Consider the following 19,484-nt stretch of genomic DNA (forward strand, 5'->3'; position numbering starts at 1 on the left):
AGTCTTTATGGTACAGCATTTGTTCTTAATTTTTGCCTAGTATTCCAGTTTATTGGGCATCAGTATCTGGAGGAGTGTTTTCTAAGTTAAATCATTAACTTTCTGAAGCACATTCATTATATTATCATTGAATAACTTGATTATTTGTATGTCTTAGATGTGCAAAATACACATTAATATGATCAATGATATGTTTAAGAAGAGCCATGAAACATTAATTTAGTTACCTGTAGTGAAACATCAATCTTGGTCACCAGAATACTCTCTGGTTTTTTTTTATCAGAGATGAATATCAAAAGGTTATTTTTATAAGAAATTAGTTTCAGGGCTCCCATCTGTCTAAAAAAAAAAGAGCTCTGTTCTGTTCCTTTTCCTTAGTGCGACTGGACAGTTTTTGAATGAGAGATGAGAGTGTAAGATTAATATAGTTAGTTTGTAATTAGTCTTAGGCAAAGTAAAGATAATAAGGTTTTAGAGTATTTTTAAATTGAGTTTGAGGATTACTGTTTCTTTTAAACACCTGCCAACTGCTCCTAAATCAGTTAAAGATACTATTTGATCTCCATTAAATTGTGCCAGTTTAGGTAGAATTAAATCTCTTTTTCTTGTTTACTTTGAGAATAATTCTGTTTTGGAATAATTTTTTTAATGAGCTTTTATAAGAATATGGTAGAACTGTTTTCTTTGAGTAATGGTTAATTGAGACATAAAAGTATATTGATTTCATTTGAAAAAATAATATTTTTCCTCTGAGAATTACACTAATTACCTTTGATTATTTACTCAACATTTTTGAGAAAAGGATTACATTGGTAATATACACTACAATATATATGTTCCATTTTCAAAGATTGTAAGGTGTCAAAATTTCCTTTCTTTAAATATGGATTGCTCACTTTCAGATTAGGAATATCATTGACCTTTCAGTTCAATCAGTTCAATCAGTTCGCTCAGTCGTGTCCGACTGTTTGTGACCCCATGAATTGCAGCATGCCAGGCCTCCCTGTCCAGCACCAACTCCCAGAGTTCACTCAGACTCACGTCCATCAAGTCAGTGATGCCATCCAGCCATCTCATCCTCTGTCGTCCCCTTCTCCTCCTGCCCCCAGTGCCTCCCAGCATTAGAGTCTTTTCCAATGAGTCAACTCTTCGCATCAGGTGGCCAAAGTACTGGAGTTTCAGCTTTAGCATCATTCCTTCCAAAGAAATCCCAGGGCTGATCTCCTTCAGAATGGACTGGTTGGATCTCCTTGCAGTCCAAGGGACTCTCAAGAGTCTTCTCCAACACCACAGTTCAAAAGCATCAATTCTTCGGTGCTCAGCTTTCTTAACAGTCCAACTCTCACACTCATGCATGACCACAGGAAAAACCATAGCCTTGACTAGACCGACATTTGTTGGCAAAGTAATGTTTCTGCTTTTGAATATGCTATCTAGGTTGGTCATAACTTTCCTTCCAAGGAGTAAGCGTCTTTTAACTTCATGGCTGCAGTCACCATCTGCAGTGGTTTTGGAGCCCCAGAACATAAAGTCTGACACTGTTTCCACTGTTTCCCCATCTATTTCCCATGAAGTGATGGGACTGTATGCAATGATTTTCGTTTTCTGAATGTTGAGCTTTAAGCCAACTTTTTCACTCTCCTCTTTCACTTTCATCAAGAGACTTTTTAGTTCCTCTTCACTTTCTGCCATACGGGTGGTGTCATCTGCATATCTGAGGTTATTGATATTTCTCCCGGCAATCTTGATTGCAGCTTGTGCTTCTTCCAGTCCAGCGTTTCTCATGATGTACTCTGCATATAAGTTAAATAAGCAGGGTGACAATATACAGCCTTGACGTACTCCTTTTCCTATTTGGAAGCAGTCTGTTCCATGTCCAGTTCTAACTGTTGCTTCCTGACCTGCATACAGATTTCTCAAGAGGCAGGTCAGGTGGTCTGGTATTCCCATCTCTTGAAGAATTTTCCACAGTTTATTGTGATCCACACAGTCAAAGGCTTTAGCATAGTCAATAAAGCAGAAATAGATGTTTTTCTGGAACTCTCTTGCTTTTTCCCTGATCCAGCGGATGTTGGCAATTTGATCTCTGGTTCCTCTGCCTTTTCTAAAACCAGCTTGAACATCAGGAAGTTCATGGTTCGCATATTGCTGAAGCCTTGCTTGGAGAATTTTGAGCATTACTTTACTAGCGTGTGAGATGAGTGCAATTGTGCGATAGTTTGAGCATTCTTTGGCATTGCCTTTCTTTGGGATTGGAATGAAAACTGACCTTTTCCAGTCCTGTGGCCACTGCTGAGGTTTCCAAATTTGCTGGCATATTGAGTGCAGCACTTTCACAGCATCATCTTTTAGGATCTGTAATAGCTCAAGTGGAATTCCATCACCTCCTCTACATTCCAGGATGTCTGGCTCTAGGTGAGTGATCATGCCATCATGATTATCTGGGTCATGAAGATCTTTTTTGTACAGTTCTTCTGTGTATTCTTGCCATCTCTTCTTAATATCTTCTGCTTCTGTTAGGTCCATACCATTTCTGTCCTTTATCGAGCCCATCTTTGCATGAAATGTTCCCTTGGTATCTCTGATTTTCTTGAAGAGATCTCTAGTCTTTCCCATTCTGTTGTTTTCCTCTATTTCTTTGCATTGATTGCTGAGGAAGGCTTTCTTATCTCTTCTTGCTATTCTTTGGAACTCTGCATTCAGATGCTTACATCTTTCCTTTTCTCCTTTGCTTTTCACTTCTCTTCTTTTCACAGCTATTTGTAAGGCCTCCCCAGACAGCCATTTTGCTCTTTTGCATTTCTTTTGCATGGGGATGGTCTTGATCCCTGTCTCCTGTACAATGTCACGAACCTCATTCCATAGTTCATCAGGCACTCTATCTATCAGATCTAGGCCCTTAAATCTATTTCTCACTTCCACTGTATAATCATAAGGGATTTGATTTAGGTCATACCTGAATGGTCTAGTGGTTTTCCCTACTGTCTTCAATTTAAGTCTGAATTTGGTAATAAGGAGTTCATGATCTGAGCTACAGTCAGCTCCTGGTCTTGTTTTTATTGACTGTATAGAGCTTCTCCATCTTTGGCTGCAAAGAACATAATCAATCTGAAATCGGTGTTGACCATCTGGTGACGTCCATGTGTAGAGTCTTCTCTTGTGTTGTTGGAAGAGGGTGTTTGCTATGACCAGTGCATTTTCTTGGCAAAACTCTATTAGTCTTTGCCCTGCTTCATTCCATATTCCAAGGCCAAATTTGCTTGTTACTTCAGGTATTTCTTGACTTCCTACTTTTGCATTCCAGTCCCCTATAATGAAAAGGACATATTTTTTGAGTGTTAGTTCTAAAAGGTCTTGTAGGTCTTCATAGAACTGTTCAACTTCAGTTTCTTCAGCGTTACTGGTTGGGGCATAGACTTGGATTACTGGATATTGAATGGTTTGCCTTGGAAATGAACAGAGATCATTCTTTTGTTTTTGAGATTGCATCCAAGTACTGCATTTTGGACTCTTTTGTTGACCATGATGGCTACTTCATTTCTTCTGAGGGATTCCTGCCTGCAGTAGTAGATATAAAGGTCACCTGATTTAAATTCACCCATTCCAGTCCATTTTAGCTCACTGATTCCTAGAATGTCGACATTCACTCTTGCCATCTCTTGTTTGACCACTTCCAATTTGCCTTGATTCATAGACCTGACATTCCAGGTTCCTATGCAATATTGCTCTTTATAGCGTCGGACCTTGCTTCTATCACCAGTCACATCCACAGCTGGGTACTGTTTTTGCTTTGGTATTGTTTTTCCATCCCTTCATTCTTTCTGGAGTTATTTCTCCACTGATCTCCAGTAGCATATTGGGCACTTACTGACCTGGGGAGTTCCTCTTTCAGTATCTTATCATTTTGCCTTTTCATTCTGTTCATGGGGTTCTCAAGGCAAGAATACTGAAGTGGTTTGCCATTCCCTTCTGCGGTGGGCCACATTCTGTCAGATCTCTCCATCATGATCCCGCCTGTCTTGGGTTGCCCCTCGGGCATGGCTTAGTTTCATTGAGTTAGACAAGGCTGTGGTCCTAGTGTGATTAGACTGACTAATTTTCTGTGAGTATGGTTTCAGTGTGTCTGCCCTCTGATGCCCTCTTGCAACACCTACCGTCTTACTTGGGTTTCTCTTACCTTGGGCGTGGGGTATCTCTTCACGGCTGCTCCAGCAAAGCACAGCCGTTGCTCCTTACCTTGGACGAGGGGTATCTCCTCACCGCCGCCCTTCCTGACCTTCAATGTGGGATAGACCTTTAATTATGGTGAAAAGTAAAAATGTTAGTTGCCCAGTCGTGTCCGACTCTTTGTGACCCCCATGGATTCTAGTCCACCAGGCTCCTCTGTCCATGGGGATTCTCCAGGCAAGAGTACTGGAGTGAGTTGCCATGCCCTCCCCCAGGGAATCGTCCTGACCCAGGGATCAAGCCCTGGTCTCCTGCATTGTAGGCAGATAGTTTACCGTCTGATCCTATTGATCATCATCTATTTCAAATGAGAGATCAATACAGCTACCTGTGACACATTCCTTCCACATGGTAAATCCCAAGAAAATGAATAGAAAATGGTAAAAAAAAAAAAAAAGTAAACACAAGGTAATATTTTCAGTTCGACTGATTAAACATGTATGAAATTATTTTATGTCATCAAGTGTATAGAGACTTGCTTGTTTTTTAAAACAGCTTTATCAGCATCTCTTTTTAATCTGGACTTTTTGCCCACAGTTAAAGGTGCACCTCGGTCTCCGGATGGCCGGGCTGGTCGTTCCCAAACTGACTCTGGCCCTGGTGCCCCTGTGGCAGCCAGCAAGGAAAACCTCCCTGTGCTCAATACCAGAATAATTTGCCCAGGTAGTACTGACTCTGAAACATGGTGTATTTTTAAGTGTTTCTGTGAAAATGTATAAGTACTCATCTTCCTGAACTTTATAGAAATGTGCTCATAAATGTGTTCCTTTAAGAAAGTGTTCTTAGTACTTTCATTATTCAAAGTCTAGATCCTTAGACTGTGGTATGTTTAAGAATTGTCTGTAACTCTTAGAAAGCATATTCCTGGCCCCTGACCTGAGAAATTTTGATTGAGTAGCTCTAGAATGGAACCCAGGAATCTGAATTTAAGTCCTAAGGTAAATTTGATCTTGTATTTAACCAACTTTAAAGTATCCTTACAGCCTTCCTCTTAGTTTTAAGCACAAGTATCTACAGTTATTTTTAGACTGATAATACTGCATCGTTTTGGAATGTCCGAGGCATCTGTTTCAGCCCTGATAAGGGCTTGGGATTTAGGATAAGTGTCTCAGAGATCTCCTTAAGTACCATTTGTTTGCCTTAGTGAAAACTTTCCAAATTCATTCCAGAGTACTTTGGAACCTAGATTACACTCTAAAAATCAATCTCTTCTACAAATGATTTTTTAAAGGTGTATCACAATTCAAGAGTAATATTTGGAGACTTTATTATTGTTTGTAATAGTCATATATTGTTTATAATAGAGCTTCTTGTGGCTCAGAGGGTAAAGCGTCTGCCTGCAATGCAGGAGACCTGGGTTCGATCCCTGGGTCAGGAAGATCCCCTGGAGAAGGAAATGGCAACCCACTCTAGTACTCTTGCCTGGAAAATCCCATGGACAGAGAAGCCTGGTAGACTACAGTCCATGGGATCACAAAGTCGGACACGACTGAGCGACTTCACCGTACTATAATAGTCAAAAAGTGGAAACAACCCAATATTCATCAGTTGATGAGTGGAGAAACAAAATACACTGTGACCATACAATGGAATATTAGTGATTAAAAATGATGAACCACTGATATATGCTATAACATAATTACCCTTGAAAACATTATGCCAAGCAAAAGAAGCTCAACACAGAAAGGCACATATTATATGATTCCATTTACATGACATCTCCAGAAGAGTCTAGTCTATAGAGAAAGAGAACTTTCGTGGCTTAGTGGTTTCCAGGATCTGAGACCTGGGGGCCCTGGAAGGAATGGAAAATAACTGCAAACCCATATGGGGTTTCTTTCAGTGGTAATAAAAAGTTCTGAATCAGGTAGTAATGATCATTGAACAACTTTGTGTATGTAAAACTTAGTTACATACTTTAAAGGGGTGAATTTTATGGTATGTGAATTATATCTTAGTGAAAATATTAAAGTATAAATGATAAATCCAGGACACATTTGGTTCCGGAAAGGATTCTGTGTCTAGAAGTCCTATCTCTCTTCAAACCTGGACCCTTCTGGATGGAAGCTGTACATATGGCTAACCTTAAAACATTTTAGAAAATACTGTGCTTTTCTTTGGGGCATCTGAAATATGACTCTTCATCTTTTCAAGCCGTTATTCTCTCACCAGCATGGTTGTTTTGTTCATTTATTTATTTTATTTAGACGTAAAGGGAACTGGCATAACCGTTGTATATTCGAAACTATGAGAGTAAATGACAGAATACAGTTAATCTTGATTATTTGATAATCAGCTAACCTTTGTAACTAAAATAATGAATATTTCTAAGAGGAGTGCTTTGTTGAAGAAAGGAATGTTAGCTAAAGAAAGGACTTTGTTTCCTAATTTCCTAGTGTTTCTTGATTGCAAAACCTATTTTTCTTCACTATTCTTTCCTTTTTGTCTGTCTCTTCCCTGGGGTCCTTATTCCTTAGTGCTTCTGGCCTTAACATTTGGTTTGGTAAATCATAAAACTCATTAGCTTTGAATACTATAACTAGTTAGCAGAAAGCTAACTAGTTGTTGAAATGAATTTGAAGTTTTGCATATTTAGAGGTAAGATGCTTCATTTTTATGTTCAAGGCTGTATTCTTCTAAAATCCATAAATACCTGGGTTTAATATTTTACTACTTATTCTTGACACCAACACTGAGCTTTCACCCTTGGACGTCAGCGTTTTTACTTGAGTATTATTGTCTGTGCATCAAGAGTGTGAAAATGTTAACTTTGTGACATTCTGGATAATTCGGCCTTTATTGTAAATTCCTTACAGACTCCCTTCCCTGCCTTCTTTGCTAATGAAAAGGAAGCAGCGGTTACTTGTTGAAATTACAGAATCATTGATGGTCAATGAGAAACTGTCAGGAAGAGACTCCTATTTAGGTCCTTATCTCTTTCACTTTTTATGACAACAGATCATAAAAAGGAGCATCAGAAACCTTGTATTTACCAATATCATAATTCTTAGTTTTGATTAATGAGAACAAACACTGAAAAGCATAGAGACATTTTGCTCCATGCTTTGGGAGCAAGATGTTTCTGATGAAAACTAAAAACAATGTATCGGCTGTTTCTGTTCTTCTCTTAACGTGTCCTCCTGTATTTTTTTCCTGGCCAGGTTTAAGAGCAGGACTAGCTGCCTCAATTGCTGGAAGTTCTATTATCAACAAAATGTTGCTAGCAAATATTGACCCTTTTGGTGCCACGCCATTTATTGACCCAGATCCAGATTCAGTGTAAGAATATACTTTTGCATATATTTTGTTTTGGCTTTCCTTGTTTCTGTTTTATTTGAATGGTAACATTTTAAATACATTACAATAAAAATAGTCCCCCATCCAAAAAAAGAATCATCAGAAAATTTCAAAAGTTGATGGTGATGAATACATGAACATATGTGAAATACAGTGGTTTTCATGATCTAAGGTAGGTCCCTTCCAGCCTGTAGTCTCGGATACCAACCCAGTGGCAAAGTGAGTCGCAGCTGCATACACTTTTCCCTGGAATGTTTTATTCATCACTGCCTTCATAATTGTAATTTTGCTATTCCTTTCACCTCATTTTTTCTCAGCCTTGCCAATTCTTCCATCTTTCAACGTCAAGGTTTACTTATTTCAGGGAGTTTCTGGCTCATACTGATCCCTTCCCTTCTTAAAATTCCTTTAAAACATCAGTTGTTCAATATGTACTGATACTTTGTTTTACTTCCATATTTAACTTTGCTTTTTTATGTCTCATTTCCCTAATGACACTCCTGAAGGACTGTGCCACACTCCTTTGTACGTTTTTAAAGCGCCTATAAGAAGGGACTAATTTAGTTGTTTTCTGCTCAATAAATAATAAAAGTACAAGTGTGGAGGAGACTTTCTGACCAAAAAAAGAGTATTAGCATCTGACTGTGAGGCCCTCTAATTTGTGTATGTAGTGAGGGGCTTACATAGGAAGTAGAAGAACTAAGATTTTGTTACAATTAATAGAAAAAGCATTACCACTACTGTCTCCACTTCCCCTGCCCGCAGTCCCTTTAGGTCACTTGTTCTGAAATTTAAGACACACTGGGACATGCGCATGGCACATAAATAGGAAATGATTCCTGGTAAACTTTCCCCTTTTCATAGGAAATGTAAGCTTAAATGGTGTCAAGTGTTATTTTGTGTGCAAATTGTAATTGTTGTTATGAACCTGAAATTGACTTTCACGTACTTTTCCTTATTGTAGAGATGGCTATTCAGAAAAATGTGTCATGAACAATTACTTTGGGATTGGATTAGATGCAAAAATTTCATTAGAATTTAATAATAAGAGAGAGGAGCACCCTGAAAAATGCAGGTAATTTGGATAATAGTGATAATGTAATTACACAAAGGCAATTTTACTTTAATTTCATTTATTACCTCTTTGGCTCACTCTGCGTTTAAAGGGTAAATAAATAATAGTTACAGAAATTCTCCGCCTATGTTTATTTTCAGGAGCCGAACTAAAAACTTGATGTGGTATGGAGTCCTTGGAACTCGGGAATTATTACAAAGATCATACAAGAATTTGGAACAGAGGGTTCAACTCGAAGTAAGTTCATCTTGATAGTAAAGAAATTTCAGATTATCTTGCAAGGTTTATTTGTGGAGCTGATTTGGCCTTAACTGTTCTCTTGAATGGGCTCCCCTGGTAGCTCAGATGGTAAAGAATCTGCCTGCACTGCAGGAGATTCCAGTTTGAACCTTGGGTTGGGACCATCCCCTGGAAAAGGGCATGGCTACCCACTCCAGTGTTCTTGCCTAGAAGAATTCCATGGACAGACCAAGGGGTCGCAAAGAGTTGGACATGACTAAGTGACTAACACTTAGGACATTTAGGGCACACTTTATTCTCTTGAATAGTGCTTAAACACTGGAGGAAAAAAAAATTAATGTGGTTTTCTACTTTATGCCAAAGGAGGTATTAGACACTGGATATGAGTGATACGCTTAATTACCATTATCATTAGATCATGAAATTTAGATGCTTTTATGAAATTGAGGTTCCCCGTGAAAAGGCCAGACCATGGAAGTGTGTACATACACAGGATAACATTTTTACAATTTATTTATTTTTATTAGAGGATAATTGCTTTACATTGTTGTGTTGGTTTCTGCCATACATCACCATTAATCAGCCATAGGGTATACATATGCCCCCTCCCTCTGGAACCTCCCTCCCAGGAAAGCATTTTTATCAGATTTTTTCATTTAAGTTTCTAAATTCTGACTTGATTCTATAATGCCTGAAGTTTCACAAATCTCTGAAAATACCATTCACAATAAATAGTTTTTAAGTTAAATGTATACTTTGTTCCAGTTAATTCTAACAACAAGTTAATAAAATCAAAAGAGATTCTGAGCATTTACATTTTCTAGTTTTTTTTTTTTTTCTAATTTAAATAGGATGATAAGGACAGCAAAAGTTCTTTAATCTGGTAACAGGAAAAAGAAGATAGAGGACATGGCTCTGAGAAGTCTGCTGTGTATGTGTGTGCTTAGCCGCTCAGTCATGTCTGACTTTTTGCAAACCCATGGACTGACTGTAGCCCACCAGGCTCCTCTGTCCATGGGGATTCTCCAGGCAAGAATACTGGAGTGGGTTGCCATCTCCTCCTCCAGGGGATCTTCCCAACCCAGGATCCAGCATTGAAGGCAGATTCTTTACCGACTAAGACACCAGGGAAGCCCGAGAAGTGTACTTATTTTTAGAGTATTATTTTCCTTCACCTTTGTTCCAGAGCTCACTGTTTATGATGATAGGCTTGTCTTTCCTATCTTGGATCTTTTTATAACCAGATATTTTAAGTTGAGGTATAGACTACATACAGTGAAAGGGAAATTGGTAGTCGCTCAGTTTTCTCCAACTCTTGGCAACCCCATGGACTGTAGCCCACCACACTCCTCAGTCCATGGGATTCTCAAGGCAAGAATATTAGATTGGGTTGCTATTTTCTTCTCCAAGAGATCTTCCCAACCCAGAGATCGAACCCCAGGTCTCCTGCATTACAGGCAGACTCCTTACTGTCTGAGCCACCAGGACAAATCTTAAGTTGACAGCTCAATGAATTAAACAGAATGTTTTTTATTTTAGTTGTTATCTTAGTAATGAAATATGGACTAGAGACGTGTCTGGCTCATTCATTATCAACTAAATGTCCTAGCAAAAATAAACCTATTTTACCTGCCACTCTAGAGCACAGCTACATGATCCACTGGTTTGATTTATCATTGCTTGTGAAATGAAGATAGATGTTACTGGCTGAAAAGGTACAAAATCAGGAAGGCTCATACTCTGTAAATGCTATTGTTGGCCACCCCATCATTGCTTAACTTGGGTTCTTGCCTATGGATTGCCTGTATAATCATTTTCCTTATTTATGTCCCCTAGTCAGCTACACTCTGCTTAAGGATGGGTAAGAAGTTTTTGTTAGCCCCATAAGCTTGCACAGGTCCTGGCCCTGACTTGAGAGGGAAACAGACAGGCAAATGATCATTTACATAATTTGTTAAGTGTTGTGTGGTCAAGACCCATAGCTGGCCATCTTTAGGATTTGGGGAACTATCCAGAATGAGAATGACTGGATTGCTTTATTTCTAGGAGAGCCTTCAGGTCTTCAGAAGTTCTGTTTCTGTCCTTTTTGATTGATGGTCCAAATTCTGAACAATATCCTACGCAGCTGCTTTGTAATCTCCATTAAGCAGAGGTTCTTAACACTTTTTGATCTGTGAACCCTTTGGCATGCTATTAAAAACTATGGACCCCTTCTCGGAATATTGTTTTTAAAGCACTCTTTAAATATATATAGACACAAAATAAAATAATATTGAAATAAATTAACAAAATGTTTTTAAAGCATTGTAGAGTGATATATTTGTTTCTTTATTGCTACATCAAATGACAAAAATCTAATGGTATATATAATAGTAAGTGTGGGCTTCCCTGGTGGCTCAGATAGTAAAGAATCTTCCTGCAATATAGAAGAGGTTCAATCCTTGGGTCAGGAAAATCCCCTGGACAAGGGAATGGCAACCCACTCCAGTATTCTTGCCTGGAGAATTCCATGAACAGATGAACCTGGTGGGCTACAGTCTATGGGTCGCAATGAGTCAGACACAACTAAGCGACTAACACTTCACACTTTTACTTTACTTTTGAAGTAATGATGAACACAAATGATACTAAAAGATATCTGAAACATCTGTAATATAATACAGAATATTGGTTTCTATTGTGATGAAGTCACAGTACTGTATTGCCAATGTGTGGTTTGTTGTCTACATTTATAATTGAGTGCATTGCTAGATTTCAGAGATTGCTGACTATTAGAGATATGTTTTTACCATTGTAGTTAACAGACAGTGAATCTAACCGTGGACCCTTGGTTTTTGAACCTCAGATTCAGAACTTGATATAATTCTGACCTGATACAGAAGTTTATATTCAGTGATTAAAAGGAAAGTAAATTTAGGAAAACTAGGTGAAAGCATCTTGTTAATATGCACAAAAAGTAAAGTAGAAAAATTAAGAGAATTCTTTGCTATAGTTAAAAATAAACAAACAAAACGCCTGCTACTCCTGAGGACCATGGAAGGTCCATTGTTGAAAAATTAATTTCCTTGATGTTGGATCACTTAGGATAAAGGTAGAGAAGAGAGACCCAGGGCTTAGGGAATTTTTCTCAGAAAGATCCCTTTTCATCAAGTGCCAGTCACTGGCCAAAAAACCTCAGCTTTTTGCTCAGGAGTCTGCCTTCCCCTGTTGTGTTGTATAGAAGTCATGTGTTGACTTTGAGTTTGCACAAAGCAAAGACCTTGGCCTTGGCTTTTCCAATGGCAAAATGGATAAAATAATGCTTATGTGCAGAATTATAATTCATTGATATAGGAAATCACAGTTTAAACTGTAAAGAATTATGCAAATATAAACCCTGTTTCTCAAGCCATATACCCTGTGAATCTGATAGGTACTGAAGATTTAGAACCTTTGAATGACATTTAGAATCCTCTCTACAATCATGGGAATGCCAGAAACGTAGAATAATGTAATATCAAATTTTGCAATTTGTAGAGCAGAAATACCTTTGACCTATGAATGAAAAATGTCATTAAGATTCAAATTTTTTCCTAAAGATGACTTTTTGGTCCAGATATACCTAATTTACATGCATCAAGCAGCTTGTTCTAGATTTTAAGTAAAGTAATGATCAAATACTGTTTTGAGGCCTTTAAATACCAAGATACATGAAGGAGAAAAACAATGTTCACCTGTAATCCTTAATAAAATATAACAAAGAGTTGTTTAATTCACATTTTTTGTAATTTCACATATTTCCATAGTCTCACAACAGTTGTTTCCATAATTTGTTAAAATTGGCTTATAGTAATTTCTATCTTTATTTAGTTCATTCAATAATAATGACTATAGCTACATTTTAAGTCATGTTGTATAGTAATTGAGGGCTTCCCTGGTGGCTCAGTAATAAAGAATCTGCCTGCCAAAGCAGGAGACGCAGGTTCAATCCCTGGGTTGGGAAGATCCCCTGGAGCAGGAAATGGCAACCCACTCTAGGATTCTTGCCTGGAGAACCCGTGGACAGAGGGGCCTGGCGGGCTACAGTCCTTGGGGTCAGAAGAGAGTCAGACACAACTGAGTGACTAAACAGCAGCAAAAATAATAATTGAAGCTTCCTGAATGCTTTCTACATATTATGTTTAATATTTAAACTTTATGAGAGTTATTATTCTTTATGAGGCAAGTATTATTATTTCATTTTAAGTCACTTACCTAACTAAGATCAAGCAGTTGGTACCTGGAGATGCCAAAACTTCAACTCCAGTTTTTTTCCCTGTAAAACATTAATTTGTAATATAACTGAAAAAAGACATCTACTGACTCCCCACTAGATGTTGTAGATGTTTTCCCATCCCGTACCTTGTTGGCCACCCTGTGGACGAAGTATTATTAGCCCATTTTCCCAATGAGCAAAATGAATCTCTGAAAGTCTAAGGCATTTGACCAAATAAGTGACAGGATTCCAAACAGGTCCCCTGTCTTCCCATAGTTCCTAATGAAAGGAGCTGAAAAGCAAACACTGATCAGAAAAAAAGTGTGACTGCAGTTTTAAAGCATTTTGCAGCATCATGAACAAGTGGAAATATGAGATTAGAGAAGATTATACAAAAAATATAACACTCCTGAATTTACTCCTGAATCTGAAAGAAACAGTTGAATCAGGTGACCTTAATTTATTGAATCTGTACTGCTCATACTTTCCCTGAGACTATATGAAATGGACATTAAGCTCTTAACCCTGGGTGTTTTCCTAATGCATGTATGTTAAATTCAGCAAACCATATGGAGCTTTTGACATTTTCATCTTATTCCGTATTATGCTTGCAAATAGTATGTTCATTGATAAAATCTTTAAGGACTGCTCTGAATGTTTTTAGTATTCCTTTTATATTTATGAAGATATCATTTTTCCATTTCCTTTGTGACTCATATGACTTTTTTCTAAAGCACACAAAAATATTTGTTCAGTTGAGTTCAGAAAAGGTTTATTGTTCAACTAAATACTTTCTGTTCATTCATTTATCAAACACTCACTGAGCACCTGCTGTGTGCCGGGAACTGCCCTAGGCGCCCAGATACAGTGTGAGCCTTTGACTATGTTGTCCTGCAAAGGAAAGGAAAGGTTGAAAACACCTCGTGGAGGTTAGTGTTAGGAAGTATTCGCACTTACTTAAAATTTTTGAAAAGTGGGTTCAGACCAGATTCTCATTTGTTCTAAAGGTTGAAGATCATTTTCATTGGGCATTAAAATGGAATTTTAATAAAATTATGTTAATTATTTTTTAATTTTTAATTAGTTTAATTTGAGAATTAGTGAAAATACAGCACCTGTTTTAAGTATGACATCTGCAGACTCCTTGCTTTCAAAACAAAGGCTAAAACCTTCTCTTCAGCAAGAACTTACTCATGTGTGACTCAGTAGTAAAGAATCTGCCTGCTAGTACAGGAGACACGGGTTTCGATCCCTGGGTCGGGAAGAGCCCCTCGAAACGGAAATGGCAACCCACTCCAGCCTGGAGAATCCCATGGACAGAGGAGCCTGGTGGGATAAAGTCCATAGGGTCACAAAGAGTCAGACACAACTGAGCAACTAAGCATAGCACAGCATATTTTATATGTATGTGATATATATATATATATATATATCACATTTTTAATCCATTTATCCATCAGTGAACACTGAGGTTGGTTTATAAAACACTTTTTTTCAATTTGTTTTTCTGTAACAACTTCTATAAATAAATAATTATTTACTCTGTAAAATTTTTTAAATTAAAGAATAAGATAATGTGTAGGAACATATTTACAGGAAAGCTGACGTCACCACCACTTTCCTCCATTGTCCTTTGCCTTTGGTCTTCTGCTGTCTTCCAAACTTGTGGTTTTGCTCTTTTGATCTGACCTCTCAGCTTTTGACTTTACAGTGTGACGGGCAGTATATCCCTCTCCCCAGTCTGCAAGGAATAGCAGTGCTGAACATCCCCAGCTATGCCGGAGGCACTAACTTTTGGGGTGGAACTAAAGAAGATGATGTAAGTATTCCCTTGCTCTGTCTAGAAGTTGCCCACATTCCTTGGCATGAGGTCCCTCCCTCCATCCCCATAGCTGATGGAGGCGGTTGAGTCCTTGTCACGTTGCATCACTCTGATCTCTTCTGCCTCCTGCTTCCACTTATAATGACTTCCGTGATTACACTGGGCCCACCCCAGTCATCCAGGATAATCTCCCCATCTCAAGGTTCCTAATTTAATCACATCTGCAAAGGCTCTTTTGCCGTGTAAGGTGACATTCCCGGGTTCCAGGAATGAGGACAGGGGCATTTTGGAAGGCAGGGAAGGGAATATTATTCTGCCTACCAAAATACTTTTCTGTACCTTTACTTTTCTAAATTTGTATTTTATTACTGTTTTAATTTTTAGAAATGTCAAAGGGCTCACTTGGCCATTGAGGAATATGGTTATTTTTGTTTTTATACTCTCCTTTATTAAAAAAGAAAAAATACAACCTAAGAAATGCAGTTGTGCTAAAGATGAGAGTTGACACACTTATTAACGCATATATAACAATAAAACTGGAAAGTTTACCATGGTCTTTGAAGAGTCATATACACCGAATGATAGGCCCTTTGATTTGAGGCTTATGATGTAGTGGCTCTCACTGAACCAATTTCTCAGAGCTCTTAGATGTGCAGGCAGGGATTAAGGTATAAAATAAATTGGAAAATATTTGTAATTTTCATAATATGAATATATTCCAATCCTATTGGAGTATAGAAATTTAAATTAGCAACCAGTTATTTGTCAGCCCATCATCACTCTTAAATATTTCAAGAAGAAATCAGTGAGATTGAGATAAATAAAGCTAATGTTTCTTGAACTCCTACTAGGTAGGCAGACAGTTTTCTGAGAGTTTCACATTCATAACTTAATAACCCACATTTAAAAAATAAATGTATTTATTTTTTATTTGAAGGATAATTGCTTTACAGAATTTTATTGTTTTCTGTCAAACAGCAATATGAATCAACCATAGGTGTACATATGTCTCCTCCCTCTTGAACCTCCTCCCAAGCTCCTCCTGATCACTCCTCTAGGTTGATACAGAGCCCCTGTTTGAGTTCCCTGAGTCATACAGCAAATTCCCATTGGCTATCTAGTTTACATATGGTGATGTAAGTTTCCACGTTGCTGTCTTCATACATTCACCCTTTCTTTCCCTCTCCCCATGTCTCTTCTCTGTCTCTGTTTCTCCATTGCTGCCTTGCAAATAAATTCATCAGTACCATCTCTCTAGATTTCATATATATGTATTAGTATATGATATTTATCTTTCTCTTTCTGACTTACTTCACTTTGTATAATAGGCTCTAGGTTCATTCACCTCATTAGAACTGACTCAAAGGTGTTCTTTTTTTATGGCTGAGTAATATTCCATTTTGTGTATGTAAAACAGCTTCTTTATCCATTTATCTGTTGATAAACATCTACAGAACATCTGCTTCCATGTTCTAGCTATTGTAAATAGTGCTGCAATGAACATAGGGATACATGTATTTTTTTCAATTTTGGTTTCCTCACGTATATGTCTTTGGTAAATGTCTAGAAATGGGATTGCTGGGTCGTATGGTGGTTTTATTCCTAGTTTTTAAAGGAATCTCCATACTGTCTTCCATAGTGGCTGCACCAATTTACACTCCTACCAACAGTGCAAGAGGGTTCCCTCTTCTCCACACCATCTCTAGCATTTATTGTATGTAGACTTTCTGATGATGGCCATTCTGACTGGTGTGAGCTGATATATTGTAATTTTGATTTGCATTTCTCTAATAAGGAGCGATGTTGAGCATCTTTTCATGTGTTTGTTAGCCATCTGTTTGTCTTCTTTGGTGAAATGTCTGTTTAAATCTTTTTCTCACTTTTTGATTAGATTGTTTATTTTTCTGGCATTGAGTTGTATGAGCTGCTTGTATATTTTGGAAATTAATCCTTTGTCAATTGTTTCATTGGCTATTATTGTCTCCCATTCTAAGGTTTGTCTTTTCACCTTGTTTATAGTTGCCTTTCCTGTGCAAAAGCTTTTAAGTTTAATTAGGTCCCACTTGTTTACTTTTGTTTGTATTTCCAGTACTCTAGGAGGTGGGTCATAGAAGATCTTGCTTTGATTTATGTCATCAAGTGTTCTGCCTATGTTTTCCTCTAAGAGTTTTATAGTTTCTGGTCTTACATTTAGGTCTTTAATCCATTTTGACTTTATCTTTGTGTATGGTGTTAGGAAGTGTTCTAATTTCATTCTTTTACATGTAGCTGTCCAGTTTCCCCAGCACTGCTTATTGAAGAGGCTGTTTTTTCTCCGTTGTATATTCTTGCCTCCTTTGTCAAAAGTAAGGTACCCATAGGTGTATGGGCTTACTTCTGGGCTTTCTATCTTGTTCCAGTGGTCTATATTTCTGTTGTTATGCCAGTTCCATACTGTCTTGATGACTGTAGCTTTGTAGTGGTAATCTGAAGTCAGGAAGGTTGATTCCTCCAGCTCCATTCTTCTTCCTCAAGACTGCTTTGGCTATTTGGGGTCTTTTGTGTTTCATATGAATTGTGAAATTTTTTGTTCTAGTTCTGTGAAAAATGCCATTGGTAATTTGATAGGGATCGCACTGAATCTGTAGATTGCGTTTGGTAGTATAGTCGTTGTCACAATATTGATCCTTCCTACCCAGGAACATGGAATATCCCTCCATCTGTTTATGTCATCTTTGATTTCTTTCATCAGTGTTTTACAATTTTATGTATACAGTTCTTTTGTCTCCTTAGGTAGGTTTATTCCTAGACATTTTATTCTTTTTGTTGCAATGGTGAATGGGATTGACTCCTCAGTTTTTCTTTCTGATATTTCATTGTTAGTATATAGGAATGCAAATGATTTCTGTGTATTGATTTTGTATCTTGCGACTTTGCTAAATTTACTGATTAGCTCTAGCAATTTTCTGATAATATCTTCAGGGTTTTCTATGTATAGTATCATGTCATCTTCAAACAGTGAGAGCTTTACTTCTTCTTTTACAATCTGGATTCCTTTTATTTCTTTTTCTTCTCTGATTCCTATAGCTAGGATTTCCAAAACTATGTTGAATAATAGTGGCAAGAATGGACATCCTTGTCTTATTCCTGATCTTAGAGGAAATGCTTTCAGTTTTTCACCATTGAGAATAATGTTTACTGTGGGCTTATCATATATGGCTTTACTAGGTTCCTTCTGTGCCCATTTTTTAAAGAGTTTTAATCATAAATGGGTGCTGAATTTTGTAAAAGGCTTTTTCTGCATCTATTGAGATTATCATATGAATAGCCACAATTTTTATCTAAATTTTATCAATGAAGAAACTGACACAAGTTTACACAATTCATAAGTGGAGGAGACAGAGTTTAAAACCAGGCAGTCTGATAACAAAAAGTTCCCAAATTTGTGTCCTGAGATTTTCAGTAAAAGTTTTAATTATGGTACTACTTTACATTGAATTTTTTTTTTTCATTTTTATGTTTGATATTTATTAATGAAAATGCATTTCCATTTTTGTTATCTATTTTATAAATATACTTATAATAGTAATATTTAAAATAGGAATTATATTTTTTGCCAAGTTAAAGTGAAATATTTTATGTGTCAAACAAAATTACAAGAAGGTTCATAGTTTCTCAAAATTCTTTTAGAAGATATGCCAGCAAAATATTTTAAGGTCCACAGTTCTAGCCCTCAGTTCAGTTCAGTTCTGTCGCTCATTCGTGTCCAACTCTTTGAGATCCCATGAATTGCAGCACGCCAGGCCTCCCTGTCCATCACCAATTCCCAGAGTTCACTCAAACTCACGTCCATTGAGTCGGTCATGCCATCCAGCCATCTCATCCTCTGTCGTCCCCTTCTCCTGCTGCCCCCAATACCTCCCAACATCAGAGTCTTTTTCAATGAGTCAACTCTCCCCATGAGGTGGACAAAGTACTGGAGTTTCAGCTTTAGCATCATTCCTTCCAAAGAACACCTAGGACTGATCTCCTTTAGAATAGACTGGTTGGATCTCCTTGCAGTCCAAGGGACTCTCAGGAGTCTTCTCCAACACCACAGTTCAAAGGCATCAATTCTTTGGAGCTCAGCTTTCTTCACAGTCCAACTCTCACATCCATACATGACCACTGGAAAAACTATAGCCTTGACTAGACGGACCTTTGTTGGCAAAGTAATGTCTCAGAGGCATAATTATGTATGATACAGTAAAAAGAGGGAGTAAAAGGAACAAAGTAATAGAGCTGAAATTTAAAGTTTTTAGGTTAATTTTGTGAAAATACATTTAACATCAAAGCAAAGTAAGCCCACGTGTTTTCATCTTCTGAGATTTCTTTTCATGTTCTTAAATGCCCTAAAAAATTGTAGTAAGGTATATAATAAAGCACATACAGACACCGCTTGTAACACCTTGAAAAATTTCCCTTAAAATATACCAAGTGAACCCGATTGCAATTTCCATGTTCATTACCTTTAATTTTATGAAATCTGCATCACTTTTTGAAATTTTGAAGTTTCCTGAAATTACATGCATCACTTTATTGAGATACCTGAGTTATGTATGAACAGATAT

General features: G+C 37.4%; 1 protein-coding gene across 13 annotated transcripts in view; it reads left to right on the plus strand.

Annotated features, from left to right (window-relative positions):
* DGKH (diacylglycerol kinase eta) overlaps positions 1-19,484 on the plus strand; it is a 205,975-nt gene that overhangs the window by 165,446 nt on the left and 21,045 nt on the right. For 9 of the 13 annotated variants that reach the window (XR_015137816.1, XR_015137815.1, XM_086328819.1 and 6 more), the window contains 5 exons: positions 4,765-4,890; positions 7,389-7,506; positions 8,489-8,599; positions 8,740-8,836; positions 14,785-14,892. Coding sequence is in view for 11 of the 13 variants with exons in the window: in XM_086328819.1 (XP_086184945.1) it covers positions 4,765-4,890; positions 7,389-7,506; positions 8,489-8,599; positions 8,740-8,836; positions 14,785-14,892 (560 nt within the window). In the remaining 2 variants the exon portion in view is untranslated. Of the gene's footprint in view, positions 1-4,764; positions 4,891-7,388; positions 7,507-8,488; positions 8,600-8,739; positions 8,837-10,885; positions 11,144-14,784; positions 14,893-19,484 lie in introns of those variants that run through there. The other 4 variants (XM_086328816.1, XM_086328818.1, XM_086328822.1 and 1 more) reach the window with 3 other exon arrangements.

This window comes from Bos grunniens, chromosome 12 (genome assembly GCF_055505025.1).
Source record: "Bos grunniens cultivar Pamir isolate PY7600 chromosome 12, Bosgru_T2T1.0, whole genome shotgun sequence".
In the NCBI taxonomy this organism is placed as follows: domain Eukaryota; kingdom Metazoa; phylum Chordata; class Mammalia; order Artiodactyla; family Bovidae; genus Bos; species Bos grunniens.